The 22,696-nt window shown below is 54.0% G+C and overlaps 1 protein-coding gene and 1 pseudogene across 4 annotated transcripts in view; one reads left to right on the top strand and one right to left on the bottom strand.

Moving 5' to 3' along the window:
• The window catches only part of LOC125615966 (ubiquitin-conjugating enzyme E2 E1-like), a 65,577-nt gene extending 60,400 nt beyond the window's left edge, over nucleotides 1–5,177 (top strand). For 2 of the 4 annotated variants that reach the window (XM_048800531.1, XM_048800532.1), the window contains exons 5-7: nucleotides 1,195–1,302; nucleotides 3,812–3,926; nucleotides 4,771–5,172. In XM_048800531.1, the coding sequence (XP_048656488.1) occupies nucleotides 1,195–1,302; nucleotides 3,812–3,926; nucleotides 4,771–4,944 (397 nt within the window). In that variant the 3' untranslated portion in view covers nucleotides 4,945–5,172. Of the gene's footprint in view, nucleotides 1–1,194; nucleotides 1,303–3,811; nucleotides 3,931–4,770 lie in introns of all 4 variants that reach the window. The other 2 variants (XR_007346568.1, XM_048800534.1) reach the window with 2 other exon arrangements.
• A 4,943-nt stretch (nucleotides 5,178–10,120) lies between these two features.
• Nucleotides 10,121–22,696, bottom strand: part of LOC107160130 — a 63,706-nt pseudogene continuing 51,130 nt past the window's right edge.

Here is a 22,696-nt window from a genome sequence, read left to right on the forward strand (position 1 = left end):
CTATAGGCTCAGCACCAAGCATCAAATGTCTCTTTTTTTTTGATGGGTACAGGGGTTCGGTTGGCAGTGAGACTCAACCTCAGGGCCCTTGTTGAGCGCCTGCCCTGCTTTCAGTGCTTCCTATGGGTTAACCCCTGGCATCTTTGAGGCAGCCCTAAGAGACTCTCCTGTCACCCCCTGTCATAGTTGAGGAACTTGAGGCACAGAGAGATCAAGACACCTGCCCAAGCTCACAAAGCTGGTGAAAGGCAGGATCCAAACCCGAGCAGCCCAGCTCCAGAGCCCCACTCTTACTGACCCCTCAGTCCCCCTGGGCATCCCACCCCACCCTCCTTAAGGAGACTCTATCTCTGGGCATCTACTCAGGGCATCCTCCAAATTGATAGGCAGTGTTAGTTCTTTAAGAATAAGTCCTGGAAGGATGGGAGCCTCGCTGGACAGGGAGGGTGGCAGGGTGGTCAGGAGTTGGAGTCTGGACTCAGGGGGCTGTGATGGCTAGAAGTCCTGCCCCTTCCTCAACGGATAGAGAATGATCTGGAAAAGTGCCCAGTGCGGTCCCAGAGGATGGCTTCTGCCCCCTTTTATGTGGGATGTGTTCCTTGGCCTTTGGAAATGCCATTTCTTGTGTCACTTCTAAAGTTTCCTGGCCACACAGAGAATTCCTTAGCCTAACATGCTTCTCTGGAGGTCGAGGTTCATATCTGCAAAGCACCAACCGGGCAGCGGAGTGTGCCTCCTTTGACAAAAGTTGGGAGAAAGGCGGTGGGAGGGAGGAGAGGTGGGGCCAGGCCTTCCCAGGGGGACTTGGGGATCCCCTTAGTGGGGATTAACTGGACTCTTCCGTCAGGATGATGCAATCACAGCTGTTTATTGTAGAATTTCCTTGGAGCTCAGAATTCCAAAGGGAGAGGACAGAGGCTTTCCTGGGTTGGCCACTGCCTTCAGGGGCAGCCATTGTGTCCCAAAGAAGCTAGAGGCTCTGTTGATACAGAAGAAAGGGGTGTGGGCTGCTTAGAGAGGAGCAGGAGACACGGCCTTCTTGGGGTGCCAGTGCTGCTCCTCTCAGGTGCTCATGTGGTACCCTGAGCTCATCCAGGGGTGCACAGGTACCCCAGGTCCACCCGTGGGTCCTCAGGCCCTGTGTCTCCCAGTGCAAGGACACTAATCCCGCTGTGCCCTCACCTGTCTCCCCAGCACCTACAACTTCTCCACCGACGGCTTCCACAGTGCAGCCCCGGGGGGCCGGCCTGTGCCTGGGCACTGGGGTGTATGGCGGTGTGGACTGGATGGACAACGTGGGCGGTGAGTGCGGGGACTTCCACAGGACGGACTGGGCAGTGGGAGAGCAGCAACAGTCCCCAGGACCAGCCGGTAGTATTTGATTCCCTGACTTTGATGGGGAGGAAGCCCGGGACAGAGGGTACCTCCTGTCCCTGAACATTGGGCCCCCAGAGCATAAGCTGGGCGTGGTTGAGTGCCCCTAGCTGGACCTGAGGCTCGCCAAGGTGCTCCCCATGGCAGCGTCACCGAGCCAGGAGTCGGCTGGGTTTTTTCTCATGAATTCAAAGAATGAGACTCGCAGAGTCCGAGGTGAAAGGCAGCTGTAGGAACTTACCAAGGCCAAGTGAAGTAAGCTCCAGAGGCGGGAGGGGACCCCAGAGGACTGGCCGGGCATTTTCCCTTCCTTGGAAAGGCTGCGGACTCCAGGTCACGTTTTTCCCGATTTAAAAAAAAACATTCCCCAAGTTTCTAAGCAAATCCCTACTGCTCAGGTGGCCTCCCCACATGGCCAGTCTGCTCCTCCTGACCTCACCAGCGGCCTCCACCTGAGGACTCATGAGAAATTCAGGGTCTCTGGCCCCCTCACACCTGCTGATCCAAAACTCAAGAGCTGGGCCAGGGTCTGTGCTCCAGCAGGCATCCAGGCAATGCTGGGGCCCTGCGGCCTGATGGCCAGGGCTGGGTCCAGAGCAGTGCAGAGCTGGACAGAGATGCACAAACCCAGGCCCTGTCCCAGGCCACTAACTCAGAATCTGTGTCTTTAATACGATTCCCTCAGTAACAATGGGGCACCAGGAGCCACTGGTTCCCAAACAAGTTTCCCTGTCTCCCCTCACTCAAGAATGTCCACAGCCAATTCTCTGGGTTGGCTGATTCTCTGGGTCGGCTGATTCTCTGGGCCTGGCTGCACCGCCTGAGGCTCAGGGTCCCTGGCTTGTCACATGCAGCCTTTCCTTGCCACCTGAAGGAGGCGTCAGAAGGGGGCTGGAGGTGGGTTGCTGGGCAATGGCCAGGTCCTGGGTCAGTTGTTCAAGGATTCTCCAGGCCAGTGGTTCTCAATGGGAGAACCTCAAGAGGTCGTAGGGTCTCCAGATGGCCTGGCACCTGGAGGTGAACGAGGGTCTAAGACAGCAGGACCGGGCCTGCCATATCCTGGGCCCTCCATTCCCAGAACCAGGAAAGTCAGTTTTCATCCCAGACAGGACCAGTCTCTGCCCCATGCTGACACATCCTAGCTGCGGGGCCTTTGACAGGAGGGAGCCATGTGCTTGGGTAGGGAGACAGTGGAGGCCCTCTGCTCCCCCGCCACATCAAGGCCCAGGAAATGCCCTGGGCTTCGTCAGTCTGCTCTGTTCTCCCCAAGCTGGGGCGAGGTACCCTGGTGTCAACAGGGCACCACCGCTGGCAGGAGCCAGCCCTGCCCCCCAGCTACTTCAGCACCAGAGAACGAGCCAGGTGCAGGACCGCGGCCTCTAGCCAGAGGCCAGCACAGACCCTAGGGTGCCTGGGGGGGTGCTCAGAGGGGGTGACTGCAGGACACAGGCTGGACAGGAGGCACTCGGGGAGTCGCATCTCAGAAGCCAAGGGTGGACTTGGAGCCTGTGCCTGACATTGTCCTCTCTTTGACAATTCCAAGAAGCCACACAGCACTTCCACTGCTCACCTGCCAAAACTTCCATCACATGAGCACACATAGCTGAGCGGAAGTTGGCAATGGAGACTTTTAGCCCAGAGAGCACCAGCCCCTTAAAAACCAAGGGTTTATTACAAATGAAGATTTTAAAAATTTTTAATATTTACTAAAAAGAAGGATGTATGGTGGGAGGCCAATCACTGTTTCCTCCACAAACAGGAAATGAAAAATCCCTGAGAACATCGATTCTTCTGCTTTTCAGGAAGATAAAGAGGCGGGGGCAGCTGGAGGGGCTCCAGGTGGGGGATGGGAGGAGAGTGTCTAGATCCTGCGGGGCCTTGTGGGGTGGTGGGTCACCCAGTGGAGAAGGTGATGGCAGATAGCACAGGCTCAGGGCAGGATTGTGTCACAGGGAGGTCATTGTCCCTGCACACACAGCCCTGCCGAGTGGATGGATGGATGGATAAGTGGATGGATGGATGGATGGATGGATAGATGATGGATGGATGGATGAGTGGATGAGTGGATGAGTGGATGGATGGAAGATGGAGAGATGGGTGGATGATGGATGGATAAGTAGATGGATGGATGGATGGATGAGTGGATGGATGGATGGATGAGTGGTAGATGGATGGATGGATGGATGGTGAATGGATGGCTGAGTAGATAAATGGGTGGATGGATGGCCCGATGGAGGGTGAAAGTATCGGTCAGTGGATGGATTCATCAACCCATCAGGTGACCCCAGGAGAGGTTAGGAGGGGCTGCTGGGTTGAAGTTGGCACTGGGTGCCATCTGATTGAGTCCTCCGGGTACAGTAGCTCACTCCCCTTCCCCAACTCTGTCCCTCTACCATTTTTAATATAACCACGGCACCTCTATTTCCTTTCTCTGCAGGATTGATAGGGGCTTCCAAAAGAGAGACCTGGCTACAGCTCCGAGCGGAGCTGGAGGCGCTGACAGACCTCTGGCTCATGCACTCCCTGAAGGCGCTAAAACTCATCAACTCCTGGCAAGTAGGTGCACTGTTTCACTGTGCACCACTGAGCTTTCCAGGAGACAGAGGTGGCTCCACCTCCCACACTTAGGAGAGCTGGATGCCTCCAGCAGCCATTCCTAAGCTTCCTGTGGGAGGCACAGTGGCTGCCTTGCCCCGATAGCATAGCCCAGCAAGTAGAGGCAGAGACTTCTTGGGGTCCAGCAGGCCTCAGGGTTCTGGATTCTCTCCAAAGATCAGAAGGGGCTGGGCACAGTGGCCCACACCTGTAGTCCCAGTGACTCAGGAGGCTGAGGCAGGAAGACTGCAAGTTCAAGGCCAGCCTCAGCACCTAGCAAGGCTCTGTCTCAAAATAAAATAAAAAGGCCTAGAATGGAGCTCAGAACTGGCACTTGGTCTCCAGTTTGCCCCTGCCCCCACCCTCCCTATGGTCCTACATTCAGTCCCTGTGACCCAATTACATCACCTAGACACTTGCAGCTAATTAAACAAACACATGGATCTTGCAATAAACATTTGCTATTAAATAAGCAAGGTTGTGGCTAACTGGTAGAGCACTTGCCTAGCATGTGTGAGGCCCTGGGTTCCATCCTCAGCACCACATAAAAGTAAATACATAAATGTATTGTGTCCATCTGCAACTAATAATGTTTTTAAAAATAAGCAAAGAACTACATCCATGTTGCATGTTAACATCAACCATCTGGAGGCCTGAAGACAGGAAGAGCTGGGGAATCCCTGGGCTTCACCCACACCTGACTATGGCCCCAGAGTCATCTACGACTCCAGGCTCCTGCTGCAGGGTGGGGAGGCCTGGCCTGGGTACCTTTGAGTTCTAATCCCCAGTCTCCTTCCTCAGGCCCAACTGTGTCAACGTGCTGGTCACCACCACCCAACTGATCCCTCCCTGGCCAAAGTCCTGCTGTACCAACTAGGCTCCATGTTCCTCATCAAGAACACAGATCGGCAGCCTGCTCCTCCTGGCCATCGCTGGCTAGTCCATTCCCATTTGCAAATCGCAGAAGCATCCTGAGTAATTTCCTTCTGCAAATCCCCCTTGTGCCTCTGGCTGCACCCGTGGTAGCCCTGGACTGTTTCTGGGCTCTGCGGGGATCCCAGAGGCACTCGGCAGGGGCTGGCCGGCAGGGCTAATGCACGTGTGTGCTTTTTATTGAATGCTCTGCCTATGCGTGTTCCAGGAGTGCTTCCCAGTTAATAAAGACAGCATTAAGCTAATGAAAAAGAAAATCCCGCATCTGTGATCTTGGGCATGAGGAGAGGGCGGGGGTTCTGTGGCCGCTATTCATGGACCTAGTGTGTGCACATGGGATGGATCTCCTGATTCTTCAATCATCTAACAAACAACTTAGTCAACCTCTCTGAGTGTCAAATCCACCCTCCAGATCAATTTATTTTAAAAGAAATATGCCTTTAAAAAGAAGTATATAAGCCACACATGGTGCCTGTGGAAGGGGGGCCTTGGGGAGATGGGGCACCAAGGACTTTCCCTCCCTGGATCTGGGCAGCTTTGCTCCGTCTCCTTCTCCACTCCAGCCAGGAACGAGTCCATCCAGTAAAATCCTCTGTTCATCCCGGAAGAAGCCTGAGCTTGCAGCCCATAGGAGCCCTAGGCAGGTGCTCTAGGCAGCGTTAGAGCGCGTCACCTCCTGGGCCCTCCATTCACAGGCACCCACCCCGCCACCGCACCACGTGTCCATTCACTGACCTTGGTGGCCATCTGTCCCTCCTTCCAGCCATGCCCTCATGCACCATGCAACTGTCTGATTGTCCCTGCGATTTTCCATCCCACAGTCCACCCAACTACCCTCGAGACATCGTTATCCATCATCCTCTACCCGCCCAGATGTTCTGCCATCTCTTAGTTGGCCAGCCATCTAGTCACCTCGCTCTTGTCACCCCTATGGCGAGGACTGGGAGTGCAGCTCGGTGTGGGCACCCCTGGGTTCATCCCCAATGGTGGGGTAGGGGCAGGAAGGAGGAAAAGAGGAGGGAAGGAAGGAAGGAGGAGTTCAGAGCAGCTGTGCTCCTTCCAGTGGAGCCAGCCCCATCCCAGCGAGCCCAACTCCCTGGGGGAGTAGGACTGGGGACCCTCTACACCACAGCGGGTGAGTTCTGCAGCGCAGGTCCATTGGTCAGTGGTCCTGGGGCTGAAGGCCTGCATCTGGTGTCCTTTGCGTCTTGCAGAATTCAGGACTCCAAGCAGCCTCCGCCCCTACGCCACCGTCCCTCTGCTTTCGGGGTCCCCCTGGACAGCTTCTGCGACGGCCACTGGACAGTCCTCGGGGTGCAGCGCTCTGCCTGGGGTCTGGTGTCCGGGCCTTTGGGGCTCTTGGAGGGGAGGCTGGGCATCCAGCGGCCCTGTGGGTGTGGCGACGGCAGGTGTCAGGTGTTGCTATAGGTACTGGAGCTCCAGCGCATGCCTGAGCGCCTCCAGGTCGGCATGGCAGGAAATCCGCCAGAAAGGCATGTTGTGCTGGGACAGAGTGCAGGTTAGCATGGCTGCCAGCTGGGCACCCACCGACCCTCCCGTCTTCCACCGGGGTGCAGGCCACAGGGCCACAAGGCCATGTCACACATTGAGGGAGAGGTTCCTGTCCAGACTCTGCTCTCGCTACATCGTGAGGCCCCTCCAGGCTCTCGCTGGAATTCGATCCCCACCGTGAGGCCTTGGGGGCCAGAGATCCTCAGGAGTTGACCAGGTTGTGACAGCAGTGGCTGATCAGGCCTTATGCTGCCATCTTGTTTCCTGGGGAGAGGAGTACACTGGGGAGGGAGCAGTACTTTGTGATGGATAAAAGGCATTAAATAAAACCACGTTTACATTTTGCAGTGGGGCAGGCGGGGCCTGCGCTGGCCTCAGGGTCCCCCATGCCCTGGGCTGGGCCTTCTGGCGCCTAGATCCCGGCCGTGCCCTCGAAAGCACAGCCCAGGGCCGCTCCCACTCGGCCTGCTCTGAGGGGCGCCTGTGCTGTCCACAGCCATCTTTAAAAACAAAGGTGAGCCACAGTCTTCCCAATAGCCTGATACCTCCCTCACAGATGCTAGAGGATGATTGTCCCCCCAGAGCACGACTTGAGCAGAGAGCCCTGAAACCAGAGCTGCCCCCGAGCCCCCATGCCATGTTCAGCTGCCAGACCAGCCACCAAGGAACAAGCACAGGTGCCAGAGCACAGACAGAGTGCAGGCCAGGCTATAAATTAACAACGGGACAAAACGAAGCCACCTGCCCTCCCCCGATCACCAGTTCCCCCTGCCTAGAGCACCTTGTTCAGGCTCCTATGGGCTGCAAGCTCAGGCTTCTTCCGGGATGAACAGAGGATTTTACTGAATGGACTGGTTCCTGGCTGGAGTGGAGAAGGAGATGGAGCAGAGCTGCCCAGATCCAGGAAGGGAAACTCCTGGGTGCCCCATCTCCCCACGGCCCCCCTTCCACAGGCACCATGTGTGGTGACAATCTTTCCACTTCCCCTTCTGCTAGCACCAAAGCTTACTACCTGGGAAAATAAAATCAATTACTTATTTAAAAGACTTTTTCACTTAACAGGTGCCCATTAGAAACACTAATGGAATTTCAGTCGAGCACACAGGAAAATTTTGAGCAAAACAGATGGACCTTCCCCTTAACGTTGAAGTTAATGGGTGTGGACTGCTTTTCTGCTGTGATGACCAAGGGTTGAAGAGGTGGCAGTCCAGTCTTGACGCATCTGAGCTGGGATTCTGGATGATCCAGAGCTGCTGGAAGAGAAGGACGGCATCTTTCTCTTCTCTGTATTCTCAGTCCCCACCATAAAGCAGAACTTTGTGCATGTTGGGTGGACAGGTGTGGGTGGCACATGGATGGACGCATCCCTGGTGAAAGACCAATGGTTGGCTGAATGGACCAACAGGCAAATCACCAAGTCCATTGTCCCGACCTACCTGTCTTTCCTGTGTCCCTTGTGGCTCTCCAGAACATTCTAGAAGTAGATGAGGTCGACTCTTCTGGACTTGCCTCTCAGAGGTTCCGAATGACTCCAGATCTTTCAGAGAAGCCCAGCAGGATGGAGACCCCACAGATGTCCCCAGATTGGCCTCTGGAGAGGAAGCAGGGATTTGCCTGGCCGAGGGATTTAGAATTCAGAGAGCTGTCTTTGGGCTTTGTTTTTTGTCCCATTTCAAATGACAGAAACAAAGTGGCTTTAAACAAAACAGACTTCCTTGGCTTGTTGGACTGAAAGTTTCAGGAATGGGTGACCTCAGATAACCCGCCCCATACAGAATTCAAGACATGTCCCTCAAATCCACCATCTTGCCCTCCATCCTAAATTCTGTTCCTCTCCTTTGGTTTCATCTGTGGGCCACATGGACACACTTAGAGATGAAGCTGTGAGGCTGTTACCCAACCAAGATTTTCAGTGGTAAAGCACTGTCTGTCCTTGCTTGGGCTGGCCTTGAACTTGCAGTCCTCCAGCCTCAGCCTCCTGAATCACTGGGATCACAGGCATGCACCACCACACCAGGCCCTCTCACGCTGTCTTCGAGGTACATCCGTGTTGCTGGGGCCAAAGTTCGTTCTGGGTAAGGGTTTAAAGCACTGGACAGTGTTCCTGGTGCTTTGAGCCTAGGTTGAGGCAATGGTTGCTAAAGCTGTACTTACTAGTGACCACCAGGGGGCAGTGCAAGCCCACAGCTGGCTGGTGCTGCCCTTAGATGCCCTGAGGTGGGACCAAGACACACACACCCCCACCAAGTGTGTGCACATGTGCTGGGGGACTGCAGGTCACACCCCCCCAATGTGTGTGTGCATGTGCTGGGGGACTTCAGGTCCTCTCTTGAACAGATTCCCAAAGCATCTCCTTCAGGCTGTGCTCACTGCCGGGATCACTCTGATGCGATGGCAGCTCCATCTACGGCCTTTTCAGGCCCAGGAGTTCCCGTGAGGTCCCTTCTGCACTGACCGGACCTCAGCAGACACAATGTGAGGGGGCTGGTGGCTTCAAGCACTATCAGGCAGCCTGCAGGGATGGGGAAGGCAGGTCCTGCCCTCTGCCCAGCTCTGAACCTGGGCGCCCCATGTGTGTGCATGTGCTGGGGACTGAGCCCAGGGTGCTCTAGCCCAGAGCTGTGGCCCCGTCCTTCATGTTTTTTTTATCTTGAAACAAAGGCTCACTGGATGTCAACCCTCCCACCGGCCTCCAGGGTGTAACAGTAGATCAAGTGAAAAAAATGTGGGGGCTTACTTTGACATCCAGAAGTTTGTCAAGGACAGCAATAATCTGACGATGGACAGACACTGAGTTTAAAAGTCATCGTGAACTATGTGGCGAGCTGTTTATGGAGAGGGCACCTCTTTGCCCTGCCTGCTCCCACCTGCTGGTATCTGGGCCCACAGAACCCCAGGTAAGGGAGCCTCCTGGCCACCTGTGTGGCCAATGAGAGCACAATCTCAAGCCCACTTCTAACCCTGCCACATACCAGGCCCTGGGCAAAGCCCTTGCCCACCTTATCCCCATCCTGGAGAGGAAGAGCTGATATTCGGGGCCCAGGTGGTGACCCAGCCCTACCTTTCCAACCACAGGAGCTTCCCTTCTCCAAACCTGTTTTATCAGCCATAAAATGAGATGATAGCAGAATGGCCTTCCAGCATCACTGCCAGCCCTGAGTGCCCTCAGACACGGCACTTAAAACAGTGGCTTTCAAACCTTTAGGCTGCATAAGACAGGCACAGTGGCCACCCTGCAGTGCCAGCTGCTCAGGAGGCTGAGGCAGAGTAAGCACTTGAGCCCAGGGTTCAAGGCCACCTGGACAACATAATGAGACCTGAACTCTTTAAGGAAAAAAAAGAATATATTCTGAATATAGCAATAAACCAGAAGCAAAGATTGCATTAAGACCCAGTGTAACGTGTGTGTGTAGATAAGCACCAGTGTATACATGTTTAAGTATTTCACAAAGCCATGCCCACTGTACCACTATACACATCCTGCCACTCCACCCTTGAGTTTTTAATGATGCAGGTCACAATCTTTTACATCAGTTTCACAGACCAGGATTTGGAAAACACCAGTTTCAAACAGACGTGGCAAACGAGCTCATCCAAGGACTCATTGATCTTATAAGCCCTGTTTTACAGAGGGGGAAACTGAGGCTCAGAGGAGCTGGGGCCTCGCAGCTGGAAGGGAGACGGGCAGTCTGGTCACAGCTTGCCCCTAGTCCCAGAAGGCATCGAGCCAAGACTCTTTCGGGATGAGGCTCTTGGCGCTGGAGCCGGGGTCGAGCTCGGAGCGGGCCAACCCTCGCTTCTCTTCACCATTGCCCCAGCAAGTGGACTTGCTCCTCCGGGAATGGTCTGCAGAGGGAAGGCACCGGTCAGCACCCCTGCCTGCTCCACCGGCCATGCGCTCTCCTAGCTGGGAAGCCATCTTCTCTTCCCCACCCTGTATGCCATGGACGGTCCAAATCCCTCCATGTCTATCTCCCCAAATCTGTGGCTCTCTAGAATACAGAGGTGAAACTTAGGACCTCTAGCTTAGGATTTTTAGGACTTAACAGAACTGGCTGCAAAATCAGTAGGGTGTCAAGGATGAAGATTACTGGAACAGGAGCTCAGTTGCCCAGGAAAGATTTCCTAAGCCAGACCTGTACCCTCACTACATCCTGGGCACTCCCTGCATCCAGGCTCAGCCAGGGAGGCAGGCCCTGGAGACTGGCAGGCAGTGTGCTTCCACCCACCATGGTCCTCGAACCAATCTAGAGGCAACTTGAAAAATAAAACCTATGACCAAATCACAAGTGTCCACCCAAGGGGGAGGATCATAAAAAAAGGACAACTGTGGACCAGAGGGCTAAGCCCACCTGGGTGCACAGGCCCAGTGGCTCCCAGGAAGGACACACGTAGGGGTCAAAAAAGGATGCAGAACCAGAGCAATACCTAGGATGGCTTCAAGGACACATAGACACAGCACTAGGAAGGAAGCTGAGTGACAAGTGAGGTGACAGAAGAGTCAGAGAGGAGCCAATGATGGCCCTCCTCCAGCAGTCCAGCTCTGCAGGCTCCACGGCCAGCAGCCAGATCCCCCCGCCTCGGGTCACTTACCAAGTTACTATTTCAGACAGATTTTTTTTTAAGCATTCTTGAGGTGAGGGGAGGACACTGGGCTGGAAAGGGTCATGGATCAAACTTAGAGGCAGAATCGGGGTGGCTGAGGAAGGGACCCTACTATTACCTAATGGAGCTGCAATTCTTATTGCCTAGCAAGAGGCATGTGAGGTAAGTCGGGAGCTCTGTATCTGGGAGACAAGGGGCAGGAGGTTCGGATGGCAGCCAGGTGTCACCAGGAGAGAACTTTTTGGCAACTTGTGTGGCTGGCCAGAAGGGGGCAGTGTTGTGGCAGGCAGAAAAGGGGCTAGGCGTGGAGCCTTGATCTTCTGGCCCCTCCCCACTAGGCATCCCTGCACTTGGAGCTCTTCTGGAGAGTCCCTAGGGGGTGAAGCTGCTGGTCATCACTACACATGAGAAAAATCCCACAAGGCAGTCACCCTTACGGGTCTGGTGACAACTGGGACCAGCTGGGGTCCTGGAAGACCCGGGGAAGCGGGCCAGGTGCAGCATGGCCACACAGCCTGGCGGAGGGGGTGGAGGGAGCTGGGGGCCCGGTGGATTCGTCCCACCGTCGGCAGAGAGCTAGTGTCTTGGGATCAGATGGAGGCTGACCCTCCAGAAGCCCAGCCCAGCCGGCTCTCACCCTGAAGCAGCGGGCAGTGGCCTCGAGAGGCACCATGAAGAAAAAAGTTGCAGAGCAAGGGGAGCCCACGCGACAGGACAGGAGGACACGGCCACAGAGAAACAGGAACACACACAGGATGAGGCTTGGTGAGCCGAGCTGGCTGCGGCTGGACAGGGTCATACTTACACTTCTGGGCGTGGTAGTTGGGGTGCGGCTGGTGGTCTGTGGTGGTTGGGGTAGAGGCAGGCTGCTTGTCACACCTTTTGCTAACTGAAGAGATACCAAGGCAGCTCAGAGTTGGTCACGGGCAGGTTCCGCACAACCCCGAGGGCGCTAGCTCCAGAACCCGCTGGCTCCTGCGCTGGCACCCTGCGCTCCCACCCGGGGCACTGAGGACCACTGCGGCCTTCAAACACGTGATCAAACCCCAACAGGACCACTGCACACAGCACACGCCACAGGAGGGAGACAAGGCGCACGATAACGGGAAAGCCACCGGCACTTGATAAGCCCCAGGGTGTCGGGATTTTTGAAAGCAAAATCCTCAAAACCACTTGATCTGCTAACAGCCTAATCCAACAAGAAGACAGGCAGGCGCTGGCCGCCATGGTGAGGAAGGCATCACCCGGGTCAATGAAGACAGTGGTGACCCGGCCAGGCACAGGGAGGGACAGAGGATGCTGGAGAAGCTGGGGGGGGACAGGGATACAGAGGAGCGAGGGCCACTCCTTGCCCACAAATCAAACCTGCAGCTGAAAGAGGCGAAAAGTGGAAGAAAGGGGTCTTGATGAAATAATTGGAGTGGTCAGGAGTTTGGTGGAAAAAACTAAAAATAAGATTCCGGGGTGGGGGACTCCAGGGGCAAGAAAGCCTGAGAAGGAAATGGACCTCATCAGACCAGGGACTCCAGGATGACCCCATTACCCCAGTCCTGCAGGTGGCCACTGTCCCTTCACCTTTGCAGACTCAGACGGACAAAAGGAGACTTGACCATGGTTACAGAGCAGATGCTCCTGTCCCCAAAAGTGTACAGGAAGGAGGAGGAAGGAGATGGGGGTCAAGTGGGGTCAGTGGACCGTGCCTCCAGCAGCAGCACAAGGAGAGGGGGTGTTGAGGACTCGGCCTGCAAGATAGCCCCCAAGTAGTAGCCTAAGTGTCATTGAAGGAGGAAGTCACAAGAGGACCTCATGCTCGCCTTTTGTCTAAAAATCAAATCAGGAAATGGAGGTACAGGAGAGGATGCCAATAAGAATCAGAACCAGCAGGAGACTGTTGGGGAGAGACCCCTGTTCTAGTTCCTATTCTCCTCTGTCAGCCTGAGCAGCTGCTTTAGGCAAAATCTTTATTTTTTGGGGGGGGGGGTGCTGGGGGTCCTAGGGACTAAACCAGGGTGCTTTACCACTGAGCTGCATCCTCAACCCTTTTTGTATTGAGAGACATGGTCTCACTAAGTTGCTGAGGCTATCCTTAAACTTGTGATCCTCCTGCCTCATCCTCCCAAGTCACTGGGATTACAGGCATACACCACAGCACAGGCTCAGGTGAAGTCTTAAAAGATGGACAAGTAGAGGGGCTGGGGTCGTGGCTTAGCGGTAGAGTGCTTGCCTAGCATGTGTGAGGCACTGGGTTCAATCCTCAGCATATATATATATATATATATATATATGAACAGGGGAGGCCTATGCCACCTACCAAGGGAGCTCACACGCCCCTACTTAAACCTCTCCTTCCACACAGACTCCTCAGTCCCCCCCTGGCACAGGTACTGAAGACAGCTCAGGTGCCCCCTGTACGGTCCACCACCTGCACATCTCCCATGCACTGACCAGCTAGCCAGATCGGTAAGGGGACTGGAGATGAGAGTCTTGCTGCTCTGATACGACCCCTCACGTGGCTTTGGGAAGAAATAAGAACACTCAGGTCTGCAATCCCATGGGTCCACAGCCCATGGCCCTGTCCACACAGCCTGCTGCTCAACACGCAGATGTCACCAGTGCCCTGGAGCCAAGTACTCCTGTCCTTCCATTTTGACGATGACCCTCTGGTTGGTACTCCTCCTCTGCCAAAATACTTTTTTAAAAAATTTTAATTATTTGGGGGTGCAGGTGTTGGTGGGGCTGGGGATGGAACCCAGGACCTCATGCATGCAGGGCAAGTGCTCCACAGTAGAGCCACACCCCAGCCCTGCTGCCCTTGCCCAGCCTCTTTCCAAGCCCTAAAACGGGGGACCACGTCTCCTTCAGTGTAGTACCAATCTTCACAAAAAACACCTGGGGAAAGGCCCCTTTAGACATGGAAGTCCTGTGAATCACACCACCCTCAAGTGTCTGAGACACATCCCCAGCCCTTTTCTATTTTGAGACTGGGTTTCACTAAGTTGCTTAGGGCCTTGCTAAGTTTTAAGGCTGGCCCTGAATTTGTGACCCTCCTGCCTCAGCCTCTTGAGTAGCTGGGATTACAGGTGTGGATCACTGCACCTGGCAGAGCTACTGTTTAGTCAACTAAAATAAAATATGAAACTCCACTCCTAGTCACAGCTTGAGGGTTCCACAGCCACAGGTGGTTAGTGGCCACCAGTGTGCACAACGCAGATATAAGACACGGCCTTCAGGGTACAACATTCCATTGGCAACATGGGCAGTGGAGGAGGGAGCACGGAGAGAGAGAAGCATATTAAACACCTAGGGATGGAGGCAGCTGAGCGGAGAATCTGGTTATGACAAAGGACAGGAAGCAAGAAGCGGTCAGATGCTGAAGGTGGCCAGGAGGGAAAGGCAGAGCGCGTCACCCATGTCACACAGAGGGCAGCGGGAAGGACAGGTGGAGTCTGAGACGGAGCAGGGAAGGACATCATCTCTGCAGGGCAGGATGGGGGCTGGTGAAAGGGGTTTGGAGGAAGGAAGGATAAGGAGGATGAGGAGCTGTGCTTCTGAGGTCATTGATCAAGATTAAACAACAGTGCTTTGTTCTGAGTCCCATGGGTGAAGCTCGGGTCTGGGGTCACCTACGTCCTGGCTTGGCAAACACTCTCCAAGTGATTCAGGCCTCTGAGTCAGCTTCTCTGGGCCTTGCAGGACATAGTGACTTCTCCCCCAGGCACTGGGCATGACCAGGAGTGCAAGTGCCTCTTGTCCTTCAGGAAGCACCGGTGAGCACTCCTCTGCCACCCTCGACACTCCAGAGAAGGGGCTTTACCTGCCTGGCTCAGGTCCCCCACTGGCAGCAGCCATAGGCTCCCAAGTGACCTTCCTTTCACATCCCCAGATATCATGATGCTTCAGGCCCCACACAGCCCAACACCTGTTTCTGCACTTCCAAACTCATTAGCACACACCCACCCATACACCCACACTCACACCCACACACACACTCCCACATTTGGTTTTGTGTTATCTTAGGCCTGCTTTTCTGCTACCATGGCTGAGCGAAGCAAATGGACAGAGACCAAGGAGCCTGCAATGCTTCATTTACTCTCTGGCCACCTACAAAAAGGCCCTCCAGCCCTGACCACTCTCTCCTGGCCACCATGCCACATGCAATCCTTATTCTGGCAGATCCCACACACACAGCGTCACGAGTCTTCCCGGGCCACCTCTGTCCAGCACCTCGCAGCTGCAGAACCTCTGAACGGCACCGGCTGTGGGCAGCAGCACTCTCCAGCCTGGCCCTCCTCATGCTGCCCCCTCGCTCTGACACACCCACAGTCCCCTCACAGGCTGCTCAACCTGTTTTAAGCTCATTTTTTTTTTCAACTTTGATTCCAAAAGAAGCTTTTATCATTGCAACTCGTTCAAATTACCATCATGAAAGCCAAACTGCAGGGTGATATTCTGGGGCTACCACACCACTAGACCTAAAGTCGCTTTGGCTCTGTTCTGAAATGAACTGAGATGCCGTGGCATATTAGTGCCACACTGTGCCATGACTGGAGGTTCTATCTGGGGACTATAAGGGAAGCATGAAGGGCGGTGCTTTTTTAAAAATATTTTTTAGTTGTTGATGGGCCTTTATTTTATTTATACGTGGTGCTGAGATTCGAACCCAGGGCCTCACAAATGCCAGGCAAGCATTCTACCACTGAGCCACGATCCAAGCCCCAGGGTGGTGCTTTTTTGACAGGCACTTCAATCAAATCCAAGGCCAAGTTCACATCCTCCCTAGACTCACTCCTGCCACTCCACCATCTCCACCAACCAGTTCCCACTGGCCCTTCCAGGCCTGGCCTCTGGGGAACCTTCCCCACCTGACCACAGACACTGCTTCCTCTAAGCACTCAGTGTGCACAAGTGACATTAAGTTTTTGGTCTCCAACTGAAGAGAACCAGCAGGCAAAAAGACCCTGGAGGAAAGGTTATAGGCAAGAACCCTGTATTCAGCAAGACAGTCCTCAACAAGCAAGGCCTGGGTCTGAACCCTCCTGCAGTGGCCAGAACTGGTTTAGGAAAGAGTGGGGGTGGGGAGAGGGGAGACCATGGGGCTGAGAGAGAAGGGTGGCCCGAACCCCAGGAAAGAAATCCACATGTCTCAGAAAAGACCCCAAACAGCCTGCCAGAGGGAAGGATGGTCCAGAAACACCGCCCACATCCACACTGTCTTTACCTCTCTGAAGGCCTAAAGACCCTCAGGAGCTGACTTTATGGGGATTTGCTTACCCTGGCATTTTCCAGGGCAGGACCCTGTGTCCAAATAGTGTCACATGGGCCCTGCTAAACAAAAACACAGGTAAATCCTGACCAGTGCAGAGAAGTGTGGGGAAACTGCCTCGTCCAGCCACACCCTCACCCCACAAGCCCACCCAGCTGAGGCACCCCAAAGATCCCTAACAGCTTGAAAACCACTGCCCTAAACCCTGGGCTCCCTGACAAGATGGCTCCCAACCTGCCCAAATAAAATGAAAGTGCCATTAGCCCACCAGGGGGCGACATACCAGAGCATTGGTTGGAGCCTAAGAGAATGGAGGAGGGCATCTCTCTGGAGCCAGAAAGGTCGAGGGTCTAGAAATACAAAGAAAGATGGACTCAGGGCACTGGGGCCAACGGAGACCCCCAGGGAAACCCAGGTAGTCCTGGGAGTGCTCAACGCTCTCCCAGAGCATCTAGGTGCCCTCCACCTGGCGTGGTCCGCGGGGCCGAGCCGGACATGTGTGCACACACCTGTGCTCTGGCTCCCAGACTCCTCCGGCGCGGGGGAGGCCCCTCCCTAGCACTCCAGTCTGAGCTTGAGTACCTTCCCTGTGGCCTGCACCCACTGGCTGACTTACCCAACACCAACACAGTCTGCTGCACCACAGAAAGAGAAATGGATCCATTCACTTTGGAAGCCTCTTGTGGGGCAGTACCAACCCTGAGACCAGGGTCTCGACTGATAATCTGATGATGACGTCCGAAGTCCACAATGACTACAAACATAAAAGATGATCCGTGTGCCCTCTAAGATCGATGTCACATGCACAGCCCAACAGGAGATGATCAGGTGTGACCTTCATGGTCCAATATGGCACACCAGCGAGATGTGGCTACTTGCATCTAAGTGAAATAAAGTCAAATTTTAAAATCTGATGCTTGGTCTCATTTGCCATCCTGAGTACTCCACAGCCACAGGGTCTACTGGCAGCCACAGTGGGTGGTACCCTCCCCATCACAGAGTTCTCCTGGATGCGCTGGACTAAACTGGGAGGGTCCTGAGAGCAGCTGCCAGGTCCTGCACAGTCCAACTCAGCCTTCTAGCCCGTCCATGGGGCTCACTGGTGAGGAAGAGCCCGGGGGCATGCCCTCGACCCCTGTCTTCTGACTGTTCCAGACAAACTGAGACACCATGGGACTTTGGTGGGTGGGACACAAAAGGGCAAGGGTCCTTGACACAAAGGGTGGGTGGCACTGACCAAGGCACAGGGGGGTCCTCACCGAGCCACTGTCCTTGCTCTTCTCAGCTGATGGCTCCTTCTCTTTGGAGGCACTGGTCGTGTCCAAGGTGCTGGGTGCTGGAGGAGCCCCCTTGGGAGGGCTTGTTCCCAGTCTCTGTGTTCACCTTGGTGTCTGCTTCCTGCTTAGGGGTGGTAACTTGGGAAAAAGGGGAGAGAGGGAAGCCATGGGAAGCCAATCACAATGGTTTCAGGCCCTGCATGGAGCCCACTCCGCGCCCCATGGCGCCAGTGGCCAGGCCCCACCCAGGGTCCAGGTGCAGACCCAGGGAGGCCAGGCACCCAGAGGTCTCCGAGTCGGGTTCTGTGAGAGCATCTTGGCTTTCTAATACTCAGCGATTCAATAAGTCATTCTGGAAGGGAAAGTGTGTTCTTGGAGCTAATGACACCTGTCCACAAGAGCCCGCCATGACTTAGAGGCTTAGGTCCACCACAGCCCTGGACACTTGTTTTTGTCTGAGGCAGGTGGGAAAGACCCGTCAGAGAGCACAGAGCTTCTGGAGACTTTTTGGGAACAGTGGGCGTTGGACTCATATATACAGTGACTCATATAAACCAGGCTCACCACACTCAGAGAGCTGCAGGGCAGTGTGACCAAGCTGCAGGGCCCGCATGGGGCACCTCACACACTCCAGACAAAAGCGGAGTGCCACGTCATGGCAGCAGGACTCTAAAGACTATGAGAAGACACCTCCCGTGGACGGCGACAGAAAGTGAGTCTGCAACTGGTTCTTATGAATGACATCTTGTTGGCACACAGCCGGATTCTGGCTACAAAACCTCAAATATTCACTAGGGCCCTTCCCAGGTCTGCCAGCCCTGGACTGCCGTTTCTCAAGTTTGAATCATTCGCACGCCAGCTCTGCAAATTTTGCTACAGACATACAACCTTGTGTTTTTTATAATATTTTCAGTGAATTCTTTTAAATGGAGAATTTTGGGGGAGGGGGAAGTGCTCTGCATGGCACCCAGGGTGCTCTACCACAAGCTGCACCCCAGCCCAAAACTTTCAATTCCAACCCCATAAAACTAGAGTCCTTTGCCACAAACGCTAGCTCTAAAGATTAACTTTTGAAGTGTTATTGATAAACCCCAACGGGGCAGTCCTCTCTGCTGAGGGCTCTCAGCTGAAGCCTGCTTGCTCCAGCTGGGGAGGGGGTCATAGCGGCTGCTGCGGCCTCATTAACACAGGCCACACACCTACACCTGGGCCTCCACATAAGAATCCCCGTTATTTAGAGCTGTGGGTCTATTCTCACCCCCAAAACAGGATCCACCAGAGTACTGCTGACATGGGGGCCGGCCCGCTGTCTTGGGGCTGCCTTGTGCCCCACGGATGCTGAGGACCATCCCCGCACTAAGAGAAGATAAAAAGCCCTGCACACTAGTCGGCAGCCAGGCACCCATGATCAGCTCGGTCTGTGCACCACACTCATGCTTGCTAATCAGCCAGCTGCCCTCAGCGGGGGTCCCTGGGAGCCCAGGCCCCAGCCCTGCCACCCAGGGTGTGCACTACCTGACTGGGTGCAGGACTTCATGTGCTTGGGCTAGTGGGCCTGCTGGCAGGGGTAGTCGCAATAGCTGGTGTTCCAGCAGCAGTAGAAGATGGCCTCCTTCTTGCAGTGGGCACACCACTGCTTCTTCTTGGTCTCGTCCACCGCCTGCTGCTTCTCCAGCTCCAGCTGCTTCTTCACCTTGGCAATGAGCTTGTCCCACTCCCACTCCAGGCTCTGCTGCATCTCAGCCATGGTCAGCTCTGGGGGAGGGGCAGGGGCGCAGGCTGCATCACTGACCCCAGCTGAACACAGGGTGGCTGCACCCCCACATTCAGACAGGCAGGGGTGTAAACCCTGACTTGGAAAGACCCCCACCAGCTGTGTGTCTCTGGGCCCATAACACAGCCTCCCTGAGCCAAATCATCATCTGTAAACAGGGAATCCGCCATTCAGGCCTACAGAGCCACACGTGACAGTGTCCATGAGGTCCCCAGTATGGAGACAAGAGGAGACCAATGGTGATTCTCAACCCCACAAGACGTCCCAGGAATTCCTCAAACAAACCTTTCAAGTAATCATTAGCATATACTTTGTTTCCCTATCAAATACTTACACAGCTTCTACTATCTGCAGGTGTGGCTTGAAGCTCTTAATTAATTTGTGGAACCCTTCTAATAATTCTGAGGGGTAAGGACTAGCATTCCGCTCCTCTCCCAGAGGAGGAAACGGGGTAAAGCAGGGCCTGGGACTCAGGGGTGTGTCTTGTGGCCCTAGATCCAAAGCATCAGAGGAACTCTGGGGCTGATCACTGTGCTAAGAACAAGTGTCAGGTCACCCAGTAATGAGAGTTCTCTAGGTTTACATCAGGCAGTCCAGTTACTTCAGAAAATAAGTCCACTTGCAAATCATTTGCAAGTGACCTGGTTAGAAATAAATGAAAATGAGTCATTGTTCAATTCCTGAAATACTCTTTCTGAAATTTAAAAAAAAAATTCAGAAAAATTAATCCCTTATAAGGAACACAAACACAGTGGGGAGCTGGGATGCAAGCCTGTTGTCCCAGAGACTGGGGAGGCTGAGACAGGAGGATCCAAGTTTGAGGTTAGCCTCCAGAATGTAGCAAGGCCCTCTTCAATTTAAAAAGACCCTGTATCAAAAATTAAAAAATAAAATAAAAGGACGAGGCTGTAGCTCAGTGGTTGAGTTTAATCTCTAGTACTCCAATAAGGGGCAGGGACAAAGAAAACCACCACATGGTGGCAGATCTGAGCCTCCCAGCCACCCAACTGACACAGGGATTCAGGATAGAGAGGAATGCAGACTCTTAAAGGAGACACCACAAGCCATTGAGATTCAGAAAGCACAGTTGCAAACCCTGGCCCACGCCCCTGTGAAATGAGGGAAATATGCAAACCCAGGAAAACTTGGGGGAAACTGTGTAGCCCCACCCGGGCTCCATCTCCAGCCCAGCTCAGATGAAGTCCCTCTGTAAATATCAGCCCCAGCCCAGGCCACGGCTGCTCCCACACTTGGGCAGCCTGAGCTCTCCTGTCCTGAATCACTCTGTCTCTGCCTCTGTCTGGCTTGTGCTGAAAGTCTTTTTGGCCATGTACCACGTGGTCCCCGTCTCCTCTGGGAACCCCACAGACCCTTCTCAGGAGACATCTCTTCGGATTTAATCATTTTTCTATGCACTGGCTAATGCAATTCCTAAAGAAACCCTATGTGGAGGGTTTGTATTATGTATCCAGATTTCAAGTGAAGAAACTGAGGCACCAGCAAGTTATGGAGGAGTTGGAAGGTGAACCACTGTAAGTCAGTGACCATCGTCGGTAGCCTCAAAGGAAAGCAGGGTTCCTACCAGTGACCTCTATGGGTGAGCCTCCCCAGGGTTCCGTGTGCCCACCCCCCTCAACCCACACAAATGGCGTCCCACTGGCCCAGTGTTGACTCTGTCCACTTCTGGGCCCAACTTCAGAGGCGCGAAGTTCCCCCCAGCCCTGCCCAGTGCAGGCCCAGCATCCAGGACCTACCCAGGTTGTGCTTCATCTCGGAGAGCTCCTGCTGGTGCAGCCATTGCAGCTTCTTGATCTCGATCCTCAGCCTGCGGATCTGGGAGGAGAAAAGCAGGTTCTGATGAGGCCCTGAGCGGGTCCAGCTGCTCCCCAGCAGGCCCCAAGAACTCAGCCTCTCCTGATCAGAAAGGTCACAGGTGCCACGGGGCTGACTCAGGCAGCCAGGCTGGGCGCTGACCTTCCCCCAGCACCTGTCTGGGGATGGGAGTCCCAGGTGGACCCAAATTCATGAGAAATGCTGGCTCTGAAGACCAGCGGAGAGTACCATCTACCATGGAAAGACCCGGCACTTGAAAAAGCCACTTAGAGTGAAGGACCAAGTCCCCCAAACAATACATCAAAAGTATGGATAGAGGCGGGCACAGTGGCACAGCCTGTGATCCCAGAGGCTCAGGAAGCTGAGGCAGGAGGATGGCAAGTTCAAGGCCAGCCTTGACAACTAAGCAAGACCCTGTCTCAAAATAAACAGAAAGGGCTGGGGTGAAACTCAGTGTCAGAGCACCACTGGGTTCAATCCCCAGCACCCCAAAAGTAAAAAAAAATGTTTGCATTTTTGTCTAAGAAAATTAAATAAAGGTAGCTGTGACTTTTCACCTAATAAAACATCCAGGTGGATCATTCATCTGAAATTCCAAATCCCATTTCTTTGAAATGAAAGGGTATCTTGGGAGGAGGAGGATAACCCCAATTTGGACCATTATGATTTAAAGGGAAAAGTAAGCTTAGACTGAATTGATCTGAGGGTTTTAATTATCAAGTGGCTTGGTCACACATGACAATGACAATATGGAGTCACTTTGGTTGTCACAACTGAGGATTACTACTGACATCTAGTGGGTAGAGGCCAGTTGTGGTGAGCCGCTTCTGCCGTTTATGCAAATTATGGTCGCCATTACAAGATGGCGCTGGCTCCGCTGTGGTCTGTGACAAACAACTCCCTATTTGGGAGAGTTGGCGCATGACTTTTCATCACCCTATGAGAAAGCTCCACGTGGCTGCTTTGCATTGGGGCTTGAGATGCTTTATTAAGGCTGGGAGGGGCATCCGAGAGAGAGAAGAAGAACTATCAAGGGCCTGAAATAAACTGCTGAAAGAAGATTCCTGAGTGTTGCGTCTTCCTTGCGGGCAAGGGGTTGCGACAAGTGGTGCCGAAACCCGGGAACTAGAACTTTCAGCAGTCAGGGGGGTGCACCGTAGTCCCAGGTAAGTGGGATCCGCGATCAAAGCGGGAAATAGTCCCAAGTAAGTGGGATCCGCGACCAAAGCGGGGCAGCAGCTGCATTGTGTACTTTCGTTTTTACTTTCGCTTTTGTTTTCTGTGTTTCTCTTGTTGTGTCATTTTGCTGTTGTTTTTTGTGCTTCTTTTGTTGTAATTGGGTATGACAAATTGAAACCACAGAAAATCACCATAAGGACTCAAGATCTCCAGACTCTAAATGATTTTCAAAAACTGCTGGGAGATATTAATTGGATAAGGGGATATTTACAGATTCCTAATAGTGTGCTCCAGCCTTTGTATGCTACCCTTAAGGGTGATCCAGATCTTGCTTCTCCTCGTAGCCTCACC

The sequence above is a fragment of the Marmota marmota genome, unplaced genomic scaffold (assembly GCF_001458135.2).
Source record: "Marmota marmota marmota unplaced genomic scaffold, marMar, whole genome shotgun sequence".
NCBI lineage: Eukaryota > Metazoa > Chordata > Mammalia > Rodentia > Sciuridae > Marmota > Marmota marmota.